Source organism: Mauremys mutica, chromosome 3 (assembly GCF_020497125.1).
Source record: "Mauremys mutica isolate MM-2020 ecotype Southern chromosome 3, ASM2049712v1, whole genome shotgun sequence".
Taxonomy (NCBI): domain Eukaryota; kingdom Metazoa; phylum Chordata; order Testudines; family Geoemydidae; genus Mauremys; species Mauremys mutica.
The window spans coordinates 144,546,857-144,566,728 of record NC_059074.1 but is presented as its reverse complement, the minus strand read 5'-3'; the positions used below and the strand labels follow the sequence as shown (position 1 = coordinate 144,566,728).

The 19,872-nt window shown below is 38.0% G+C and overlaps 1 protein-coding gene across 3 annotated transcripts in view; it reads right to left on the bottom strand.

Moving 5' to 3' along the window:
- FEZ2 (fasciculation and elongation protein zeta 2) overlaps positions 1 to 19,872 on the bottom strand; it is a 44,424-nt gene that overhangs the window by 21,152 nt on the left and 3,400 nt on the right. For all 3 annotated transcript variants that reach the window (XM_045011828.1, XM_045011829.1, XR_006578506.1), the window contains exons 3-5: positions 18,436 to 18,552; positions 13,859 to 14,003; positions 10,268 to 10,536 (exon numbers count right to left, since the gene is read on the bottom strand). In XM_045011828.1, the coding sequence (XP_044867763.1) occupies positions 10,268 to 10,536; positions 13,859 to 14,003; positions 18,436 to 18,552 (531 nt within the window). The remainder of the gene's footprint in view (positions 1 to 10,267; positions 10,537 to 13,858; positions 14,004 to 18,435; positions 18,553 to 19,872) is intronic.

The window sequence follows — 19,872 nt, the reverse complement described above, 5'->3', positions numbered from 1 at the left end:
TAATCGAGAAGCATTTTCCTAAATTCCTTCAGAGTGACAAGGGGAAAGTGAGACATCAAAACATTCTCTACCATCTCAAGTGCCAACCTGTTGGGGACAAAAAGATTCCAGATTGAGATCGAAAAAGATGCCCTAATTCCAGGTGATCAAAGCAGGCAAGAACCTCAGTCCAATAGAACTGGCTACTGCCATCCCCAGCTCGGAGCATGCTCTCACCCAAAAAGGAAGCTCTGAAAAATAGCCTTGAAACTTTGGTGACTCCTGTACTTGGTTAGAACCATTACTACTTTATAAAGTGGAATAAAAGGACCACGTGAGTTCTTCATCAAAGGAGAGAGAATTTGTGCATTGCCTCTGTGGTCTGCACACTACCATTTTGCAAAACAACTGACAACTGTGTGTTGCAAATAGACTTCTCTTAGATTTACTTCATAAGCCCCAGATCTAAGGATTACTTGTGAGGGACTATTTTCAGTTTGCTGAACTTGTGCCATTATCATCTCCGTTTCCCCCAGGAAAAGGCAGCTAAGCATGTCTTATGGGGCACTGCCCAGGTTCTCATCACATGGATCCTGACAGAGATAACCTGACCCACTCCTACATAAATTATCACAGACTGATTTCTGATGTCTTTTGGGACATTTAGTCAACAATGCTTCAGACACATACAGGGTTACCCTCGTCTTCAGGACACTAATATAGTTTAGATTTCTAGGGAGGCAATGAGCTGAGTGTGGAACCTCCTTCTGTACACACTACCCTTCACACAGTGGATTCGTATACAGCTAATACAATATGCACTGAAGAAATATGGAAGTCTCTCTCAGTTATAAACTGTTCTTGCAATGCCACTATGTCAGAGTATCTCAGGGTGTTTATTACTCAGATGTGGCAAGAGACTGTGTGACTTGTGATCAACTGGATATCAGGCCGAACCCAGACTGCCTCATTTGGTGGTATCTCACAGATACCACACCACAGTCCAATGGCCATCTTCTGGCTCAATACCTGCAGTACAGTGAGGCTCTGGTACATGATCCTGTCACATTCTTGCAAAGGGAATGAAGGCTTTCATGTCTTACAGGGATCCTACTCTCCCTTGAGGACAAGAAGTCATACGTAGTTTTAGCTATTTACTATAAGCCTTTGAGAGTTAAGTACCCTATTTGCGGCATGGATCAATACTTTGCTCTTTCAAGATGTTGCCCTTGGCTAAGTTGCCAAGACAAAGAAACACATGCATTCACATTATGTATGGATATGCTGCTATAGCCACTAGGGATCTTAGGTTATGTGGGGGTTGATTTCATCCTCAAACTCTTTCTGCAGCTGTTTTTTAAGTAAACAACAGGAAGCACTAGGGAACAGCTTGTGGTCTGTACACCAAGTTCTATGGCACTGAAGCCTGATTTCTCCAAAGTCCAGGATTCCATGACACCACAGCTTAGCTAGGTATCCCTCCCCTTTGAAGGGAGATGGGAAGGAAATTCTATAAAATCAACCTTCCACATATACATTGGGCCTTTTTCCTTTCACACAGAAAAGATAGAATGGGCCCTAAATTAGTTGTTCTTGAGAAATAATCTAGAGAAGTAAACCCTCTGTGATGCTGTATGGAATCTGAGGGACACTTGAGGATATTATGAATATCAATATTATAAAACTGTAATGAGTTATGCCAGATAGGCCATGCAAGGTATCTGCAAAAATGTTATAATTTGCCAGATATGACAATCTCATTTATGTGTTTGTATCACCTATGTATTATGAGTTATAGATATGTCGGTCTGTCTCCATTTCAAACTTGGGCTTTGCTTCTGGGGGAAACCCCCAGACAGTTTGGGCATCAGCTCTGCCTAGTCTGCTTGATGGCCCATTAAGACCATCGGCTATACCAGGGGTCGGCAATCTTTCAGAAGTGGTGTGCTGAGTCTTCATTTATTCACTCTAATTTAAAGTTTTGCGTGCCAGTAATAAATTTTAACATTTTTAGAAGGTCTCTTTCTATAAGTCTATAATATATAACTAAACTATTGTTTTATGTAAAGTAAATAAGGTTTTTAAAATGTTTAAGAAGCTTCATTTAAAACTAAATTAAAATGCAGAGCCCACCGGACCAGTGGCCAGGACCCGGGCAGCGTGAGTGCCATTGAAAATCAGCTCGCGTGCTGCCTTTGGCACCTGTGCCATAGGTTGCCTACCCCTGAGATATACAATTGACCCTTTGAGAGAAGGCAGATACACCTATAATTCAGCAAGGCATGCAGGGGCATGCCTACGGACAGGACTCTAAGGCTTTCAGGCCATGTGCTGGGCAGCTTGTGTTTGAAAAGAAGGAAGCACAGGCCACATGGAACAAGACTATAAAAGGCAGCTGCATCTTCATTTTGTCTTCAACCCTGCTTCTTATCTCTGGAGGAACTTTGCTATAAACTGAAGCTCTGAATAAAAGGACTGAATGACCCATCCAAGCTGTGGATGTATTCCAGAGGGACTTTCAAGCCAGCAAACTCACCAATACTGCAAGGATCCTGATATATGGACTTTGAAGACTTTGCATGTATGTGACTATTTTACCATTTAACATCTCTCTTCTTGTTCTTTTTTCTTTATAATACACCTTTAGTTTTAGATACTAAAGGATTGGCTGGCAGCGTGGTATTTTGGGTAAGATCCAAACCTATACTGACCTGGTAACATGGCTGACCCTTTGGAGTCAGAAGAACATTTTGTATATGTGAGTAGCGTTTTAAAATAACTTCTCACTGTATTGGACCTAGGTGCTGATTGGGAGTCAGAGACTGGACTGAAACAAAGGGAGCTTTGTGATTTTTTTTTCCTCCTTGATAACCAGTATGGGGGGATCAGAAACACAGTTTGTGACTGGTTGGGGAGTTTAAACTTCAGTGCTACCCATCAGTCTTGGGAAGATTTGCTCTACCTTTTGCAGCCTGTCCTGACCTTGGTATTTCTAGTGAGGGCTGTCCGGGTCACACCCTCAAGTTGACTACATTTTAAGACTCTTGGTGTTTGTCAATGTCATAAGTACTATACTAAAGATATATTACACAGTCAAACAATTTTTGTACCATTACAGTTCAGAATCTAAATTAAAATATGGTAATTAAATACTACTATGAAATAAAGGATAGAAGTTCTATATTTAACAATGACATGAAATATTAACCAATAGTGTTATTCTATGTCATGTATTTTCTTTATTGTTTAAATCAATAAAAAACACAAACTTACCTTTGGATATATTATTATTTGTATTCCATACAACTGGCTGCTTTTAACATAATGCAACTGTCAAAGGTATAAAGATATACATGCAATTTTGTAGATGCAATTCTGTTATTCAGAAGAATGGGCTCTGAATATTGGGGTTTGCTTCTTCATTATTTTCCTTACTATATGTTACCTACCTCCTTAAGGCTTAAGACTGGAGTGAAGTTTCTAATTTGATGTATCTTTCTACAGTGGATTTTATATACATGCAATACATTTCAAGCATGCATTATACTAATATTTGTTTTTATTTTGGGTTGTGAAATAAAGCCTTGGAGGAGGCTGTTATTTCAGTGCATTATTTCATGCACATCAAGACTTGAGTGGTCTTTACTCACTGAGGAGAGAAAAAGACACTATAGACCTATTGCCATCCTGAAAGCAGGAGAGGATGTGGTGAGTATACAGCAGTTATTTTTTCAATCTGAGCACTAAATATGCTTTAGTTGCCAGCTTTCAAGACCTTGATTTCTACAGTAGCACCAAGTAAAGAATGAGGAAAAGTGAGAGGATAACCCAGCACCTGTTTCTCTCCACCCGAGTTTCCAAACGTGTGGCGGAAGCCATTCTGAATGACATTTGAGATCCCTTCCATGCTGAAGCGCTAAAGATAGCAAAAACATGGCAGAAAAAGAAGGGGACAGAGAAACAAGTTCAAAGACTATTAATGAGCATTTACCCAGACAATGTAAGTAAGATGAATGCCAGAGACAAGCTGTTAGAATGTGTTACAATATATTTTAACATGTTTGTTTGCTGATCATATGCAGAAGAAAGCTTTTACAGAGGGGTTTATGATTAATAAACATGAACAACCATTTAAATTAAAAAAACTGACCTGATTTCATAAAATTTTCTGCATAGAGTCAGACGCAAAAATCTTTATATGGCAGACCACATGTTTATACATAAGTACATCTTACCACAGTCTAGATTTAAACATTTTTAAAATAAGAACTAAGATTTTAAAATATATTAAGAGTATCTGAAATATTGTAAATAGGCTGATAAAGCTCTTCAAAGTTTATTTCAGAGACAGCCCCTCTTATAAAGTTATTATTCAAACACTATCATATTTAAAGGTACACTGCTGACATTTAATATTTTTATGAAGTCCAATGGAGTATAGACTACCAATTAAAAATGTCTTATAAAATACTTTTACATTATCCTAAGAATTTTATGCTTTTGTATTTCCTCTGCTACAATAACAGCAACAATTAACCACAGTAATAATTAACTGTATTCCCATAATTATGCTGATATCAAAAATGCACAAAGTTAGTTAAGTAAGCAGCTATATTAATTTCAAGCTCCATTAAAAACACGTGGAAGCCAAGTAAAAATAATCAAAATGTATCCTACCAAATCTGTCCTTTCATTATTCTCATTCCACTCTTGTTTACTCAAGGAAAGAAGTTTAACAGATCCACACTTCTGAGAGTCAGTCTCACACATGAAATTCAGAAGCTGACTAAAACTAAAAAGTAAATAACCCCAGGATATTCGTAGAGAGCTGTGATTTTATATAAATATACACTCACATACATATAATGTTACACATGCACATTTCCCTGCATTTAATTTTTTTAAAGGAAGAATTAAATGCTATGTTAATACAATGTTAAGTTTGTAAATTTAACACACAAAATTCAGGAAATGAAAAAGTGAAGGCTCTCAAAGGCACCTTAATGCGCTTTCTTGGAATATACTAAAATATTTTTGTGTTTCTAGGCACCCTTGTATCCACAGCATACAGACTATTGCAATAATATTTGTACAAAATACATCATGTGAGGTATCATATGAAAGTTAATAACAAGCTGGTTATTAGTATCATTGCAAAATCCATGTGTTAACCTCATATGTGAAGTTATGAATTCCCTTTATCTGATGTTACTAAAAAATGTTTGAGACCAGACAGCCTAGCCTAGGAGAAGGTGATAAACATGTCTGTCATAGACAAAGGAATGTGGGTTTACCTCAATATACATACTGGCAGTAAACAAAGCCATCAAGCTAAACTGATGGGGGTTATCCTGATTCTGAACTCAAGAGACATTGAATTAATATGGCTCCTTCACCCCAGAAAAACACAGGAGACTGAATCCCCAGAAGGGCTTCCTGACTTGGAAGACAAAGACATCCCTTTGGAGATATAAGGAACAAGGACAGACTCCATCTTTATCCTTCTCCCTAAGTCATTTGATCTCTGTGATGGGTCCTGGCCAGCACGGCTGGTAAAAGCTGAAAAGGAGACTGTGGGTGAGAGAAACCATCCTGAACAAAGACTACAACATGCTACATTAAGTATTAGTCTTTTAGATGTGTGGTTTCACTTTTATTTTCTTGTAACCATTTCTACCTTTATCCCTTTTACCTGGTATCACTTAATCTATGGCTCGTTTGTAATAAACTTGTTTTCTTTCATTATAAATCATCAATGTTGTGTAGTTCAGTAAAGTGTGTGCTTCTAGAAAGCTAATAGGTTGGAGTGTTTTATCATCTCTGTAAAGTCAGTGAACTTCTCATTTCTCTGGCAGGGTCGACTGAGATAGACTGGTCTCTGCAGTAGGATGATTTTGGGACAAATATAGGACTAAAAGGGTACTAAGGTCAGCTTGCAAGGAGCAATCAGGTTGGGAAGAACTAGAGTGAGGCTTGTGGGCTGCTGGGGTCAGAGCCCTAACCTAGATCAAAGCTACACAGCCACAATGAACTCAGGATTACAAGGCAGATGGTGACTGAGCCTGGGTGAACCCCAGAACATCACAATTTTACATCTTCAAAGTCCTGAACTAACAAACTAATCCTCACAGTACTTTTGTTAAGTAGGTTAAAAAAACCTTTATCTTCATTTTACAGTTCAAGAAAACAAAGAGCAAAGCTATTTGCCCAAAGTCTATCCGTAAGTAAAGGGCAGAATGGGAATTAGAATATTTGATTACTACTTATCTTGTTAAATATTTGGTTTCAAACACATCTGCAATGGAATTATTCTTGCTACAGTAAGAGAGACTTAATATTTCCAGTTTGTCTTTACATATAAAATACCACTGCACTACTGAAGACTTTTGTGTTTTAACAATAGTAGACACTTCTTTGCTTTCTACACAAAATTGCTTGAACGTGCAATTTGAAAATACACTTTTGAAAACTGACCTATTTGTTTAGCTGCCTATAAAAAAAGTTAGGTGATTAACTTTATGTAACCATTTAAACCTAGGTCTAGGTTCCTGGACATATGTAATAATCTATATTTAAACATCTCAACCAAAGTAGGTTTTTCAAAGGTGATTAACTCCTGCAGTCTTCACTACCATCAATGGAATCTGGGATTGCTCAACATCTCTGAAAAAGCAGGCCAATTCTATTTAGATGTCTAAATATATATTTAGAAGCCTAACTTTAGGCAACCTAGTTTGAAAATATCCTATATCAGGGGCTGCATACCTACATATAGAAGTGTCAAGTCCATTTATTTGAAACTCCAAAATTGAATGGTTTGAGAATGGGTCTGAATCACTTTCCTCAAATTTGAACCACCCCATGTCATTATTCTTCTCTTTAGAAGTTAATTTAAAATACCACCGTTTGCTATCCCATGATAAAAAACCAATAAGGAGTGCATTTTATATAAGCTTTTAACTGAATTTCCAATATCACACTCAGTAAAAACAAGCTAAACCTATTTTATACAAGGAATTTATTCCTTACACATGCTGTTTCTTTTTGAGATTAGAATTTTCCTAAATGTACTGGTATATAAAGAGAATGACTTTTAATTATGTTTAGTATAGTCTTTCAAATTTTAGTAATTTACATACAATTCTCTTAATACCCTTGCTTAAGAACAATGATAATGTTCACCCTCTGATCTGTCTTGCTTATGTCACAAAGACAAGCAATTCTTTCCCTTTAGCTTCAGCTATTCACCTCTAAGGGTTTGTCTACACAATTTTTTACTGATTTAACTATACCTGTTTAGATACTGATATAGTTATAATCTGTGCAACCTTTAAAGTTGATATAGATATGCTGATAAAAGTATTTATATTAATTATAACTTATTTTGGTAAATCTGCAGATATTCAGATTCTAGACAGTCTAAGGTTTCATTAAAAAAAATTCTATCCTTTATGCTTGGAAGACAGACAGTCTTCTCAATTCAAACTTAAAGTAACTGTTTCTAGAACTGAAACAAGAACTTCAAGAAAGATGTGAACTTGCCCCTCATTCATCTCACATGTGTTAGCTGAATCCTAAATAAGACACTTACAAGGTCTAAAAATGTAGACAGGCAACTGAGCATGCAGTATGCACATACAATCCCATACTTATCAGTACAACAAAGCTTAAGAACTACCACTTTTCAGTATTTTTAAATTAAGCTGTTTCAGAATTGAAGAGTATCTTGTTTAGTCAAATAAAATAATTGTTTGAAGAAAAGAGAGACCATGTACTAATATCACACATCACAATTTATATCACTTAAAAGCAACAGGAGACATGTGACTGAATATCCCAGCTCCAAATCCCCTGGGAAGGGAGGGATCTGAGAATTAGAGGCCAAGATGGTACACAGTGCACCCAGAGGTCACGTGATTGATTCTTGAGAGGTATTCAAATAATTTCATTTGCTGTTCAGCTGCTGAATCTCATTCCAGAGGATAAAACCCAGAATAGTGGATCTAGATATCTAACTTCCTTCAAGGAAGGCTACAAAATATATACTCACTTATGCTGGTCGCCTCTGAAATAGTTTACTGCTCAATGAAAAATTAATATATCCCTTGATGGAAGGTGAATCCCTTACTCAATGCAAACAGAGTTTACAAGTGTGCTGCTTTAAATTTGTGTTCGGTTAAAGGGTCAGTGCGCCAACGTTATTATTTACCCTGCTCTTCTTTACAGTGGCTAACATTATTGTGATATGAAACCCTTCATAATCTATGACCTAAGCAGTAAAGCAGTTGAACCCTATGAACCTTCCCAGTAGTTACAATTGCTTTCTGTCCTTGTACACAGTGAAGGCCAGACAATTTTCTATCAATGGCATGAGATAAGTCCCATTATTTTCAGCACCCTCAACCTTGTTCTCTTTTCTGTTTGTAACCCTCTTTTTGCTCCTATTTTTTGTAGAGGGTTGCCATATAAAAAGTCTGCATTTGTCAACTATTACCAAACAGTGATATCACACTACTACAGTTTTTCCTCTGTTTCTGCAAGGATGTAGTAAGTGCAGTAGTAGCTTAATCAATACTGACTTCTTAATGGCTTCCACTATATTCACTGGGAATTAATCCCTTTAATTTGGTTTGTAAATGGCAAGAAGAAAATTTGGTTTGATTTAGATATACATTTTGGCAGGTTAATCTTAAATTTTAATGTAGGTTGCTTAGTTGCTTCATTACAGGTACCATACCAGCGTATTAATTTAAAAAAATATTCTCTCATCTATTATTGAGCGTATTTTCTGTTATGTGGTATACTTAGATTTCCTATTACTTACACTGTAAACCCAGCAGAAACAAAGGAATATTCTATTTAGCATTTTCAGAATTAAAAAACAAAAACAAAGAAAATTTGTCAAACAGTCTAGGTTCCTCAGGGTAGGTGTTACTTGCCTTGTTTTGAATCAAATAAAAGTGTGATTTTTACATGATCCTGTAAACTGTCTGAACATACCTTAAGTGGCAGTTTTGCTTAACAACTTTCAGATGTACAGTAATTTTGATTTGACAGCAAACACTTTCTACTAAAATGTTATACTACCACCATTTACATTCAATTTCCATTATTTTATGGTGGGCTAAACATCTGAAGAATATTTCTTATGTTCTCCTTCCTCCTCTCTTATTAATGAATAGTATTATGCACCACTTCTGACAAGTACAGGGGTTAACCGTACTTCTTCCGTCATCATATCAGTTTGATAACATCGCAATGTGAAATGGGTATGCACCTTTTCTTTCCCAGTGGAAAGAGTTACAGAAATAAAGAGAATTATTTAGGTACAAACACTAGAATGCATGACAGGAACCATCACAATTAACCACAAAGTTACATTCTACTGTCTATTTAAAGCTTGCAGAGATAAACCATACACTGCATTCTGATCTAAACAAACTATAATGGGTACACAAAACATCAGTATTACCTGTATATTAGCACCCAAAAAATTAAAATAATGAAGTAATGTGAAATTTCTGTTTGGATCACATAACAGTGGCAAGGCAGTAAAGTCAAATTGGATCTTTTAACACTAGACTGGACAAAGTGTTCAAAAAGAATATTGTAAAGAAAACAACTACATTAGGAGGAATCTAGACTGGATGACATAATAGGTCTTTTCCATCTCTAACTCCTGTTATTTTAATCCTGTCGGAGACTTTTTTTCTTTGGTTGATCACATAGTTTATAGAGAGCAAACCAAACGTATCTGTCTTTGTATATTAAACTTTGAACCCAATCCTACTCTCATATCAGTTAGCAGTAACTTTGCCACCGACTACAGTGGAACCAGCATGGGGTCTATATTTCACTATGCATAAATTCTGCATGCTAGACTCCATCAGATTAAGATTTTTACAGTTATATCAATAACAGTATTGTACTTCCTGCATGTCTAGCAGGGATATGTGTTTTACTGCCTACACAGTCAAAATCATGAAGCATGTACACCTCTCTAATGAGCAATGCACAACTGATTTTGAGCCAGAATGCAAGTGATAAAGTTGCTGCTGGGAAAAGGCTAAAAGTCTGGTATGTTCCTTTTCATGGTTCGTAAGTCTCAAGGGAAAGAGCTAGGCATTGCCTATGCTTGAAGGTAAGGGGAAAATCTACATAATTTATTAGGTGTGAGAGGTATTTATTACTACTTCCTTATTGGATAAATGTACACTATGAATTAACACTTAAAAACCCCCAGAATTCTGCATGTATCTCTATATAAGTATCACGAAAACTCTCTTACTGTTCCAGGCATATGACCTCTTTCTTGTTTGCCATTCTGAGGACTACCATTTTTCAGCTTTTTCTTCTTCTTCACTGTTTCTTTGTGTTCTCTCTGTTTGTTTTGTACTTCGATGAGGACAGAAATGAAGCTATTTTTCACTTCCTTTTCAAACTCCAGCTCATCCCTTAGAGCCAACTGCTGTACCAGCTCCTCAGAATAATCCTTAATGGCAGTCTCAATTTCTTCTAGTAGTTCATTTAGTTCAGCAACAGACAGTTTTTGTACTCCTGTTAAAAAATAAAGACAAAGTGAGAGTATGGTCTGCATAATGTAGAAAAAGTAGTGTCAGTTTTTTAGGCATGGGGAGATCATCAACAAAAAGGATTTTTAATTATCCCAAGAGTTTTGATAATTTACACTTCCACCACCAAAAAGATGCCATAAAAAATTCTAAAATAAACACACTATGTGTTTCGTGGGGATACAAGTTCAACATGAACTTTTTTTAGGTTCGCTATTAAAATATGAAAATAACCACAGATTTTTGATTACTCCAGAACTTGGTGAAAAGTTATACATAATCTGCAAATATAGGATGACAGCTATCCCTAAAGAAAGTGTGGTGAAGCTGCACAAGAACCATCCCCTGACATGACAATCTTGCTATCTATCAGTTTATGTCTATTTTTTCCTCTCTCGCTCTGAAAAGCTATTGAAAAAGTTATGGCAGGACAACCCATGGTCATTTCAAGAGTCTGCACATTTCAGGCCTCGTATGATCAAGAGTTCCATTGGGTGATGAAATTCTAACTATGGATACTGTTGCTGATTCTTTTAAATCCAAGAGAAGCTTTTTGTAACCAGTGATCACAAGATGTTGCCGACATTGTAGGAAGAGTGGATGAGTCACTCAACTGGCTTTGCTCCTTTCTTACAGATCCCACACAGTGGTTTTGGGCAACTGCTCATTTGCTCCAAGGCCGGTGTACTCCACAGGGCTCTCGGCAGCTCAAGGAGCCCATCACCAGTCAGGAGGGCTATTCTCCCAGGGATGGCAGGCTGCAGAATGTCTATCAGTCTGTGTGTGTTCTCTTGGAGAAATTGTACCAGGATGCCAAGCGATGTGGCTATGCGGTGTAAAAGGTCCTGGTACAACTTAAAGTCCTGTTGGATAGAAGGAGAGGATGAGACAGGCAGCACACCATCATCTGGCGACAAGTATCTTGACTGAGCCAAAACTGGTTCTTGCTCCGCAGAGAGAAAGGCCATCAATGCCTAGGTACATGGTTGTTCTGCAGTCATCACCATTGATCCGACAGGTGACTTTGGCTTTGACCAGTACAAAGAGCAGGATCTCCACAAATGAGGAGTGTCCCACTGAGTCTAAGAAGCCCATTGATACAGGTAGGGTATTGGTGGACAATAGGGGCTGGAACAAGGACCTCTGTCCCAGCCATGGTGCACAGTCAACCCTGGGAACCATACTGGTTCATTGGTAGCCCTCCGCACTTGTTGGGTGATGTGGAGCAGGATGACAACTAGCCCGACTTAGAATCAGAAGAGCCCTGGGATCTCGGCGACCAGGGGGGAGCAATGCCCAAGTGAACCAACTAGTGGTCAGATTCATCGATCACCCAGAACAAGGCAGAAACCATTGCCCCGATGAAGGCAGTACCATTGGTACTGAGCTTGCCAGTGCTGCAGCCATTAGTCCTGACACAAACAGCGGTATCGAAGCGCACGAGCGCGTTGACATCGAGAGTGGTGAAAGTTGCCATGGGACCATATGTGGTGTCAAATGCTGCTGAGCTGAAGAAGGTCCCCATACTGATTCTGGTACCAGTTCCCTGCCCACTGTGGGGAGGAGAATGTCTGGGTGCAGTGCCAAGGGGCATCACGATTCAGTGGGGTGGTCCTTTGGAGGGGTTGCTGAAGACACAAGCTTTGGAAAGTTCTGTACCAGTGGTGAGGATGAAATGGAAAGGCAGAGCGGGTCCACCACAACCTAGTAAGTTGACACAGCACATACAGTCAGTACTGGCATCGCCCTCATTGGTACCAGACTCAACGGACAGCCGGAGAACAGAACTGGTGTCAACAGCATGGGGTTTCTGCCCTTCCTACTGAATATCAGGGAACAGTCAGAGGTACCCATACCATCCCGTGTGCCAGAACCAGTCCTGTGTCAGTCCACACTTTCCCTGTAGAAGGCAGAAGAGTTGCCCTGCGACCTGGAGTGGTCCCGATTGATCTTATGAGACCTCTTCGTCAGTGATAATGACTAAGAACAGCTCCTCAGCCTCTTTGGAGAGGCACCTGCCTCAGACAAGAGGCAGTGATTCTCTCTGAGCCAGAAGGCAATCTTTGGCCCAAAGAGGGCCTTGGTACTAGATCAGGTCGTATGGACTGTTCAAGCAGGTGCTGTTAGAGGTGAAGGTTTCACACCACTTGAGTCTGCTTTTTTAACTATCTACAGATCAAACATGCTCTTTAAGGTGGGCCTTGCCTAAACAAAGTAAGCACTGACTGTGGGGGTCACTGTTGGGGATAGCCCCTCTACACAAAGGACGATGTTTAAACTCTGGTGAGGACATCACTGTGGAACACAACCAACTAACACTATCAACTGACTAACACACACTAATTAACTAGCTATATACAATAAACCAAGCTAAAACTAAAGGCGAGGCTGTGAGACTACAACCACACATAGCTCTGACTCCAGCCATGGGTGATCAGAAGGAACTGAGGGAGAGGGTCAGAGTGGCGCTGCCTCATATAGCTAGAAGAGAGGCCACAAGCACCACCCCAATATGGGTACAACTAGGCAAAAAACTCCAGCACTGGATGCGCACACCTAAGTTAAATCCATGTCAGCATCTACTTGAAGAACCAAAAATGACCAAAATCATCTTTAAAAGGAGTCTTTGAAAGTTAAGGTGAAACTCTCACAACCACCCTCAACAGAAACTGCATTAGTCAAGCTCATTATGCAGCTGCAGAAGCACAGAAAATAGCTGTTCATCTGATTCTTCTCTTGTTTATACCAAAACAGAGAAACCACAGTAACTGAAACAACATCATGGAAGAACTTTTTCTTCATCTTCTACAAACCTTTCAACTTCTACTAACCTTAGTTCATTTCTCTAAATGAAGAATACAGTACACACTAGCCTTAGCCTTAATGTGCATCTATCTGTCAGACACCTATCATCCTACCTAACTTTTAATATGTTAATAGTTTAACAAAGAATATGTACCCTGTAAAAGTAGTCAAATCCAGCATGTCAAACTTTAATACAGCTGCTTTTGTTTTAAATACTGTGAAGGTAAGGTTTTATATTCAATTCTAGGCAAACACATTCTTAGCTGTTTATAATGTTTATTTATTGAAATCAATTATGTTTCTCAGCTATATAGATAGCTATATATATAGATTAGATATATATTATAGTTTACTTTGCCTTTCAAGATTTTCTGACTGCATTTTCAAAGGCAGATGATTTCACAGATGGAAATGATTATAGATCAAGTATAGGGCAGTTTGAACCATTAGCTATTTTCAAGAAGTTAAAAATATAGTCAAGATATTAAATGAGTATCCCTTACTCTCTTCATAACTGTTGTTTGTACTGGACCTCTTGAGTGTTTGAATTTCCTGGGAAAGCATGGAGAGCCGGTCTGATTGTGTGGGTGTTTCTTCGTCTTCTGGGTCAGGTGATTCCTGCATCATTTCCTCTATTTCTTCAATCACCTTGAATAAAGGTGCATACACATACTCTTAGGGAGAGAATCACTGGTAACTAGCAACAACTTATAATTTGCATATGTTCTACTGACAGCTCATCAACTTTTTTACTTTTTAAATTTTCTATTTCTAGATCATTTTTCTTCCAATAAATGCATATTAGGTAGTACAACAAGGCAAAGCCAGTGCTGAGACTGGGAATCAGGCATATCAATATAAAGGGAAATTTCTTTAAAAAATAGAAAATGGGATTATTTGCACAAATTAGTCTTTTCATAACAAGTTTATTCATTAATCTAGACATATTGTCTCATAATGGCTAAGAAATAAAGTTTGCAGCCATGCATACGTAAGTATTTATATAAAGCCCTCTGTCTCTGCTTCAAGACCACTGACAATTTGGCAAGATGAGTTTGTATATCTTTTTCTGATATTCAGTCTAAGTTTTATTTTCTTAATTTTATCCCATTCCTCCAAGTTAAACCACTTTATACCACTTTATATTTTTTCTCAGTCCTTGATATGTACATCCTTCAAATATTTGTAGATGGGTATTCTCCCCTTAGGTCATCCATAGCAAAACTACAGTATATTTTAGTTACTTTATTCTTTCCAGATAAGAGTACCTTCTACAGCCCTTTAATCATTTTTATTGCTCTCTCTGGCCATCCCGGTTTGTTAATATATTCCTGTTAATGAGGCACCCTAAACTGAATGCAAAATTTCAGTTGTGGTAACACCAGGCTTGTCAAAAAAAAAAAAAAAAGGAACTACAACCTCCCGGTTCTGTAAACCAAAATCCTATTTTTATTTTTTTTTTAAACCACCACGTCACATTTATATTGTATATTGCACATTTATGTTTAATTTATTTAGGCGTCTTTCAGCGTTACTAATTTCCAGATGTGTTTCATGAAGAGAAGAAATTCTTTATTTGCTTATACATCAATGATAGGAGCCTGGGTAACAAACAAGAGGAATTGGAATTGCTGACTTATAGGCATAAATAAGATCTAGTTGTATTACTGAAACCTGGTGGGTTGATTCACATGATTGGAATGTTAAAAATCAATGGTTATAACCTATTTAAGAAGAACTGAGTGGACAAGTGGGGCAGGGGAGTGGCAATCTGTGTCCAAAAAGGCATTAATTGTTTCCGAGTAATTGATAACTTGGAAAAAAAATTATCTGAATGCTTATGGATCAATGTCCTAACAGATAAAGCACAAGATTAAGTATTAGTTGGTGTCTACTACAGTCCACCAGATCACAATAAGAACAAGATCACTACCTCCTTTTGCATGCATCTACAATGGGTCAGGGAAAATAAACCTCTGTTATAATGGAAGACTTCAATTTCAGTGACATACTGGAGGTCTCAAGCTACCAGTACTAAAACATCCTTAGAATTTCTAAACTTTATAGATGACAATTTTCTAACAAAAAAAAAAAAATCACAACTTACTGCCAACACAGGTGAATTCTTTATTAGACCTGGTCCTAACAGATAAAGTAGAACTGATCACAGAACTAAAATTTAATGGTAGGTTAGGAACAAGTGATCATGATTTCATCACCTTTATAATGTGCAAGCAGAATAAAGTCTAGAACAGTAACATATTATATATACATACGCACATACTTGGCACCTTTATAAGGCCATTTTCACATAAATGAAAAAAAAAATGAGCCAAATCAGCTGGGAGGAAGAATTTAACCAAAGAAATGTGAATGGTACAGTAACTCCTCACTTTAAGTAGTCCCGGTTAACGTTGTTTCGTTGCTGCTCAATTAGGGAACATGCTCATTTAAAGTTGTGCAATGCTCCACTCTTAGTTGTGTGGCTGCCTGCTTTCTCCACAGCTGGCAGCCTCCCTATGCCCCCCCCCCAGTGCCTCCCACCTGCCAGCAGACCCCACGGATCAGCGTCTTCCCCCTACCCCACCTGCCTGCGGCAATCTGATGGCTTGCGGTGTTTCGGGGGCAGGAGGGAGGAGCGAGGACTTGGAGTGCAGGCTCTCCCTCCATCCTGCCAGCAGCAATCAGCTGGCTTGCGGCGTTCAGAAGGGAGGGGAGGGAAGGGGGACGAGCGAGGATGCAGCGTGGGAAGTAAAGGGGGACCCCCCCCACCCCTGGTGCTTGCAGAGTATGGGAAGCGGCCACTGCTGCACAATGTGCTTCTCCTAGCCTACAGCACCTTCATTCTCCTTGCCTGCCTCATCTCCAGTGCCAGTGGGCTGTGCCTGTGTAGGGTAAGGCAGGGGCACCTCCCAACTATAGTATTGTACTGTATGTACAGTATGTTTGTAAACACACAGCACGTGCACAGCGTAGTATTAAACTGCTTGTTTAAAAATGTTTAAAATGCATATAATGCCGTTTGTCTGTCAAAAAATTTTTTCCCTGGAACCTAACCACCCCATTTACATTAATTCTTATGGGGAAATTGGATTCACTTAACATCGTTTCACTTAAGGTCGCATTTTTCAGGAACATAACTACAACATTAAGTGAGAAGTTACTGTAACTGGGAATAATTTAAGAACACCTTACTAGATGCCCCGAAAGCCACAATCGAGGAAGAAGGCCAGGCTGATTAAAAAAACAACAACCTGGTTTAAAGGGAAATTGAAGACAGCTATTAAAAAAGAGGGGGCTCAGAGAAGAATCATGAGAATGATTAAAGCATAAGAAAATATGCCTTATAGCAACAGACTCAAATAGCTCAATCTAATTATCTCCACAAAGAGAAGGTTAAAGGATGACTATGACAGTTGATAAGTATCTACATAGGCAACAAATATTTGAGAATGGGCTCTTCGATCTAGCAGCGAAAGGTATAACAATCCAATGGCTGGAAGTTGAAGCTAGATAAATTCAGACTGGGATTTAGGAATATATTTTTTACAGTGAAGGGAAATTAACTATTGGAACAATTTACTAAGCATCATCGTGGATCACTGAGAATTTAAATCAAGACTGGATGTTCTTCAAAAAGTTATACTCTAGGAATAATTTTGGGGAAGTTCTATGACTTGTGTTATACAGGAGCTCAGACCAGATGCTCACAATGGTTCCTTCTAGCCTTGTATTTCCCTCCACCATATTGAGAATCTGCATTTTATGCTATTTCCCCCAGCTGTAATAATTTACTTTTTCCAAATTGTATATCGGGAGGGGTGGGGGTTGGCCCATGTTTCTTCTCTCTTTTGGTTCCTTTTACACGTAATATTTCTCTGTACTGATTGTTGATAATCCTCTGCAGTTTACTAACACAGGTGAATTTAATGTGCTGTTTTATTTATGATTCCAGATCATTAATGAAAATATTAAAACCATGCACTGCATTGCCCTGCTCAACATCTCCCCAAATTCAATACCACTACAGTTTATCATTAACTTTTATCCAGTTTTTACTCCACATGGCAGTGTTTTTAAGCAAGTCAGTTTGGATTAATTTTTTGAGATTATCAGAAAATATCAAACCCTCCACTAAAATCTAAATGTACCACATCAAGTTCATTCCCTTCATTTACCAAATGTGTAGTTTTATTTTAAAGAGCAATCAAGTTTTTCTGCCAACTTCTGTTCTTTATAAATCCATGATTCTTATTACTTGTTATTAACCTTCACCAGTTTCCCTTCTCTTATTTGATTACTTTAGTATAGATGGAAGTTAGATGTACCAAGACAATAATTGATAGAGTTGCTCTCTCTCATATGACAATTGGTCCTGCATATTCGTTTACCTCTAATTTTTTGAGATTTTCCTAGTTATCTATCAGTTTTCAAAAGTCATATTTTACAGTAAGCTTATGAAGATCCCACGGCCGGTTTTTGGCCCTTAATTTAGGAGCATTTTTGTCTACATCATCTTCCTTCAGACTCCTGCTGGCTCATGCCAGGAAACTGAAGTATGAGAATTTCAAAGACCCATATGAAAACCCCAAAGCTGAAGCAGAGGACAATTTGAAAGATGAAAAATTACCCAATGCATCCCTTTGGCTATATCTACACTGCAAGTGAGGAGTGCGATTCCCCTGCTTATGTACAGATACTTGTGCTAGCTCTCATCAAGCTAGTGAGTGTATAAATAGCAGCATAGCTAGAATAGTACAGGTGGAGGTATGGCTGAGCTGCACCGAGTACAATCCTACCTGAAACTGGCGGATATGTACGTGGCACGGCTCAGCTGTGTCTCCACTACCACTACCGGTGTTACCGCAGTTATACAGCTATTTATACTCACATTAGCTAGCTGAGAGCTAGCACAAGTAGGGGAATTACCCCCCTAGATCATCATATAGACATTGTTGCTGTAACTATAAACAAAAGTGATCAGTTTGTCTCCAAATCTCTTTAGCATCCACTAACTAGGAAGAACAAAAGGCATAGAACTAAGATGAACACTGTCTTTTTGTTGAATATTTTTCTTTACCTGCTCTGCTGTGAACAGTGGTTCATCACTGATGCAGGAAACTATGATAGAGTGCATATCTAGCTGTTCTCGAAGCTCTTCATCATCTGATAGGTCAAGGTTCAAATTTTCATTTAACTGAAAGCACATACAGAAAAAGTGAAAGGGCAAAAAGTTATAAGAAGAAAGTCTGGTTCCATTATTGTTGACATCAAGAATCTAAAAGATATAAATAATTCTTATACCATAAAACCTAATACATCTCAACAAAAGTGAAAATGAAACTGTAGTTGAAGCGTATTTTATTAATTTTATCATCTTTTTGTTTTGAAAAGAATATTAGCATGTTCTTTACTTTCCCAAAGGGGGAGAAAAAAAAAAGACTACTTTAAACACACACCACTCACTCGATGCCATGCAAACATTTGTAGACTAGCCAATCAGTCCATCAGACTCATGTAGTTCACCCTGTACTCCTTCATATAGAAGCAAGATACCAAAATAGATGCATCAGTGAAAGGATACGCAACAGATTTATATTTATCAGACTTTCTGTAATTTTATAGAATTCTTTGTAAGATTACTGCTATTTACATCTGCGAAAGTCATCAGAATTTTTGACATATGCAAGAATCAGCAGTGCATTTCATTACTTACTTTATATACAATATACATTAAGTCACGTGTAATAAAGTTACAATTAGAAGCCAGGGTGGGCAGACAATTCAAGGTTGTGATTTTTCAACCATAAAACAAAATTTTTTATTTTCTGGAACAAAATTCTGTATGTTTTATTAAATGAGAAAACCACACACATACTGTGGGATTCATTTTATAAGCATTTGTTCCTCAAACAAAAAGGCACACATTCTCGTAAGAGCTTGCAGTTCCACAATTAAACAGGGGACACAAAAATCTAGTCCCCAGACTAATAATGCTAGGCCTACCATTATGCCGTTATATACTGATATACTTTTATCATATTATTTGCATTTTCACCACCTTGTCTATTACAACATTTCATCCAAACAAACCAATCTGAATGTGCTGAATACACTTGACTAATGCTGAATTGGCTAGATGGGAATGTAGGTCTCTTAAAAAATTTCAAAAATCTGACTTTAGCTGCCCCGTCTCATTTACTTGCTTTTTCATACCCTGGGTTCACTGTATGACCTTTGCATTTGGGACCAATCATACTGGCTACACAATAAGAAAAATCCATTGCCTCACTTAAATCAGTTTTTGATTTTCTATTGTGCGATTCCAGTTTTGTTAACTAGATCAAGATTTTCACTGAGACTGTCAACTACCTGCATTCTGTCAAATCCCTCCCAAACTATCTTTACATTTAGTGCCTATTGAGTATCCTGCTGTGTAAAACATGTGCTGTGTGTTCATTAAAGTCTTTCTGGTGCTCAGTGCAAATTTCATCATGCTTGTGGTTGGATGCAAATA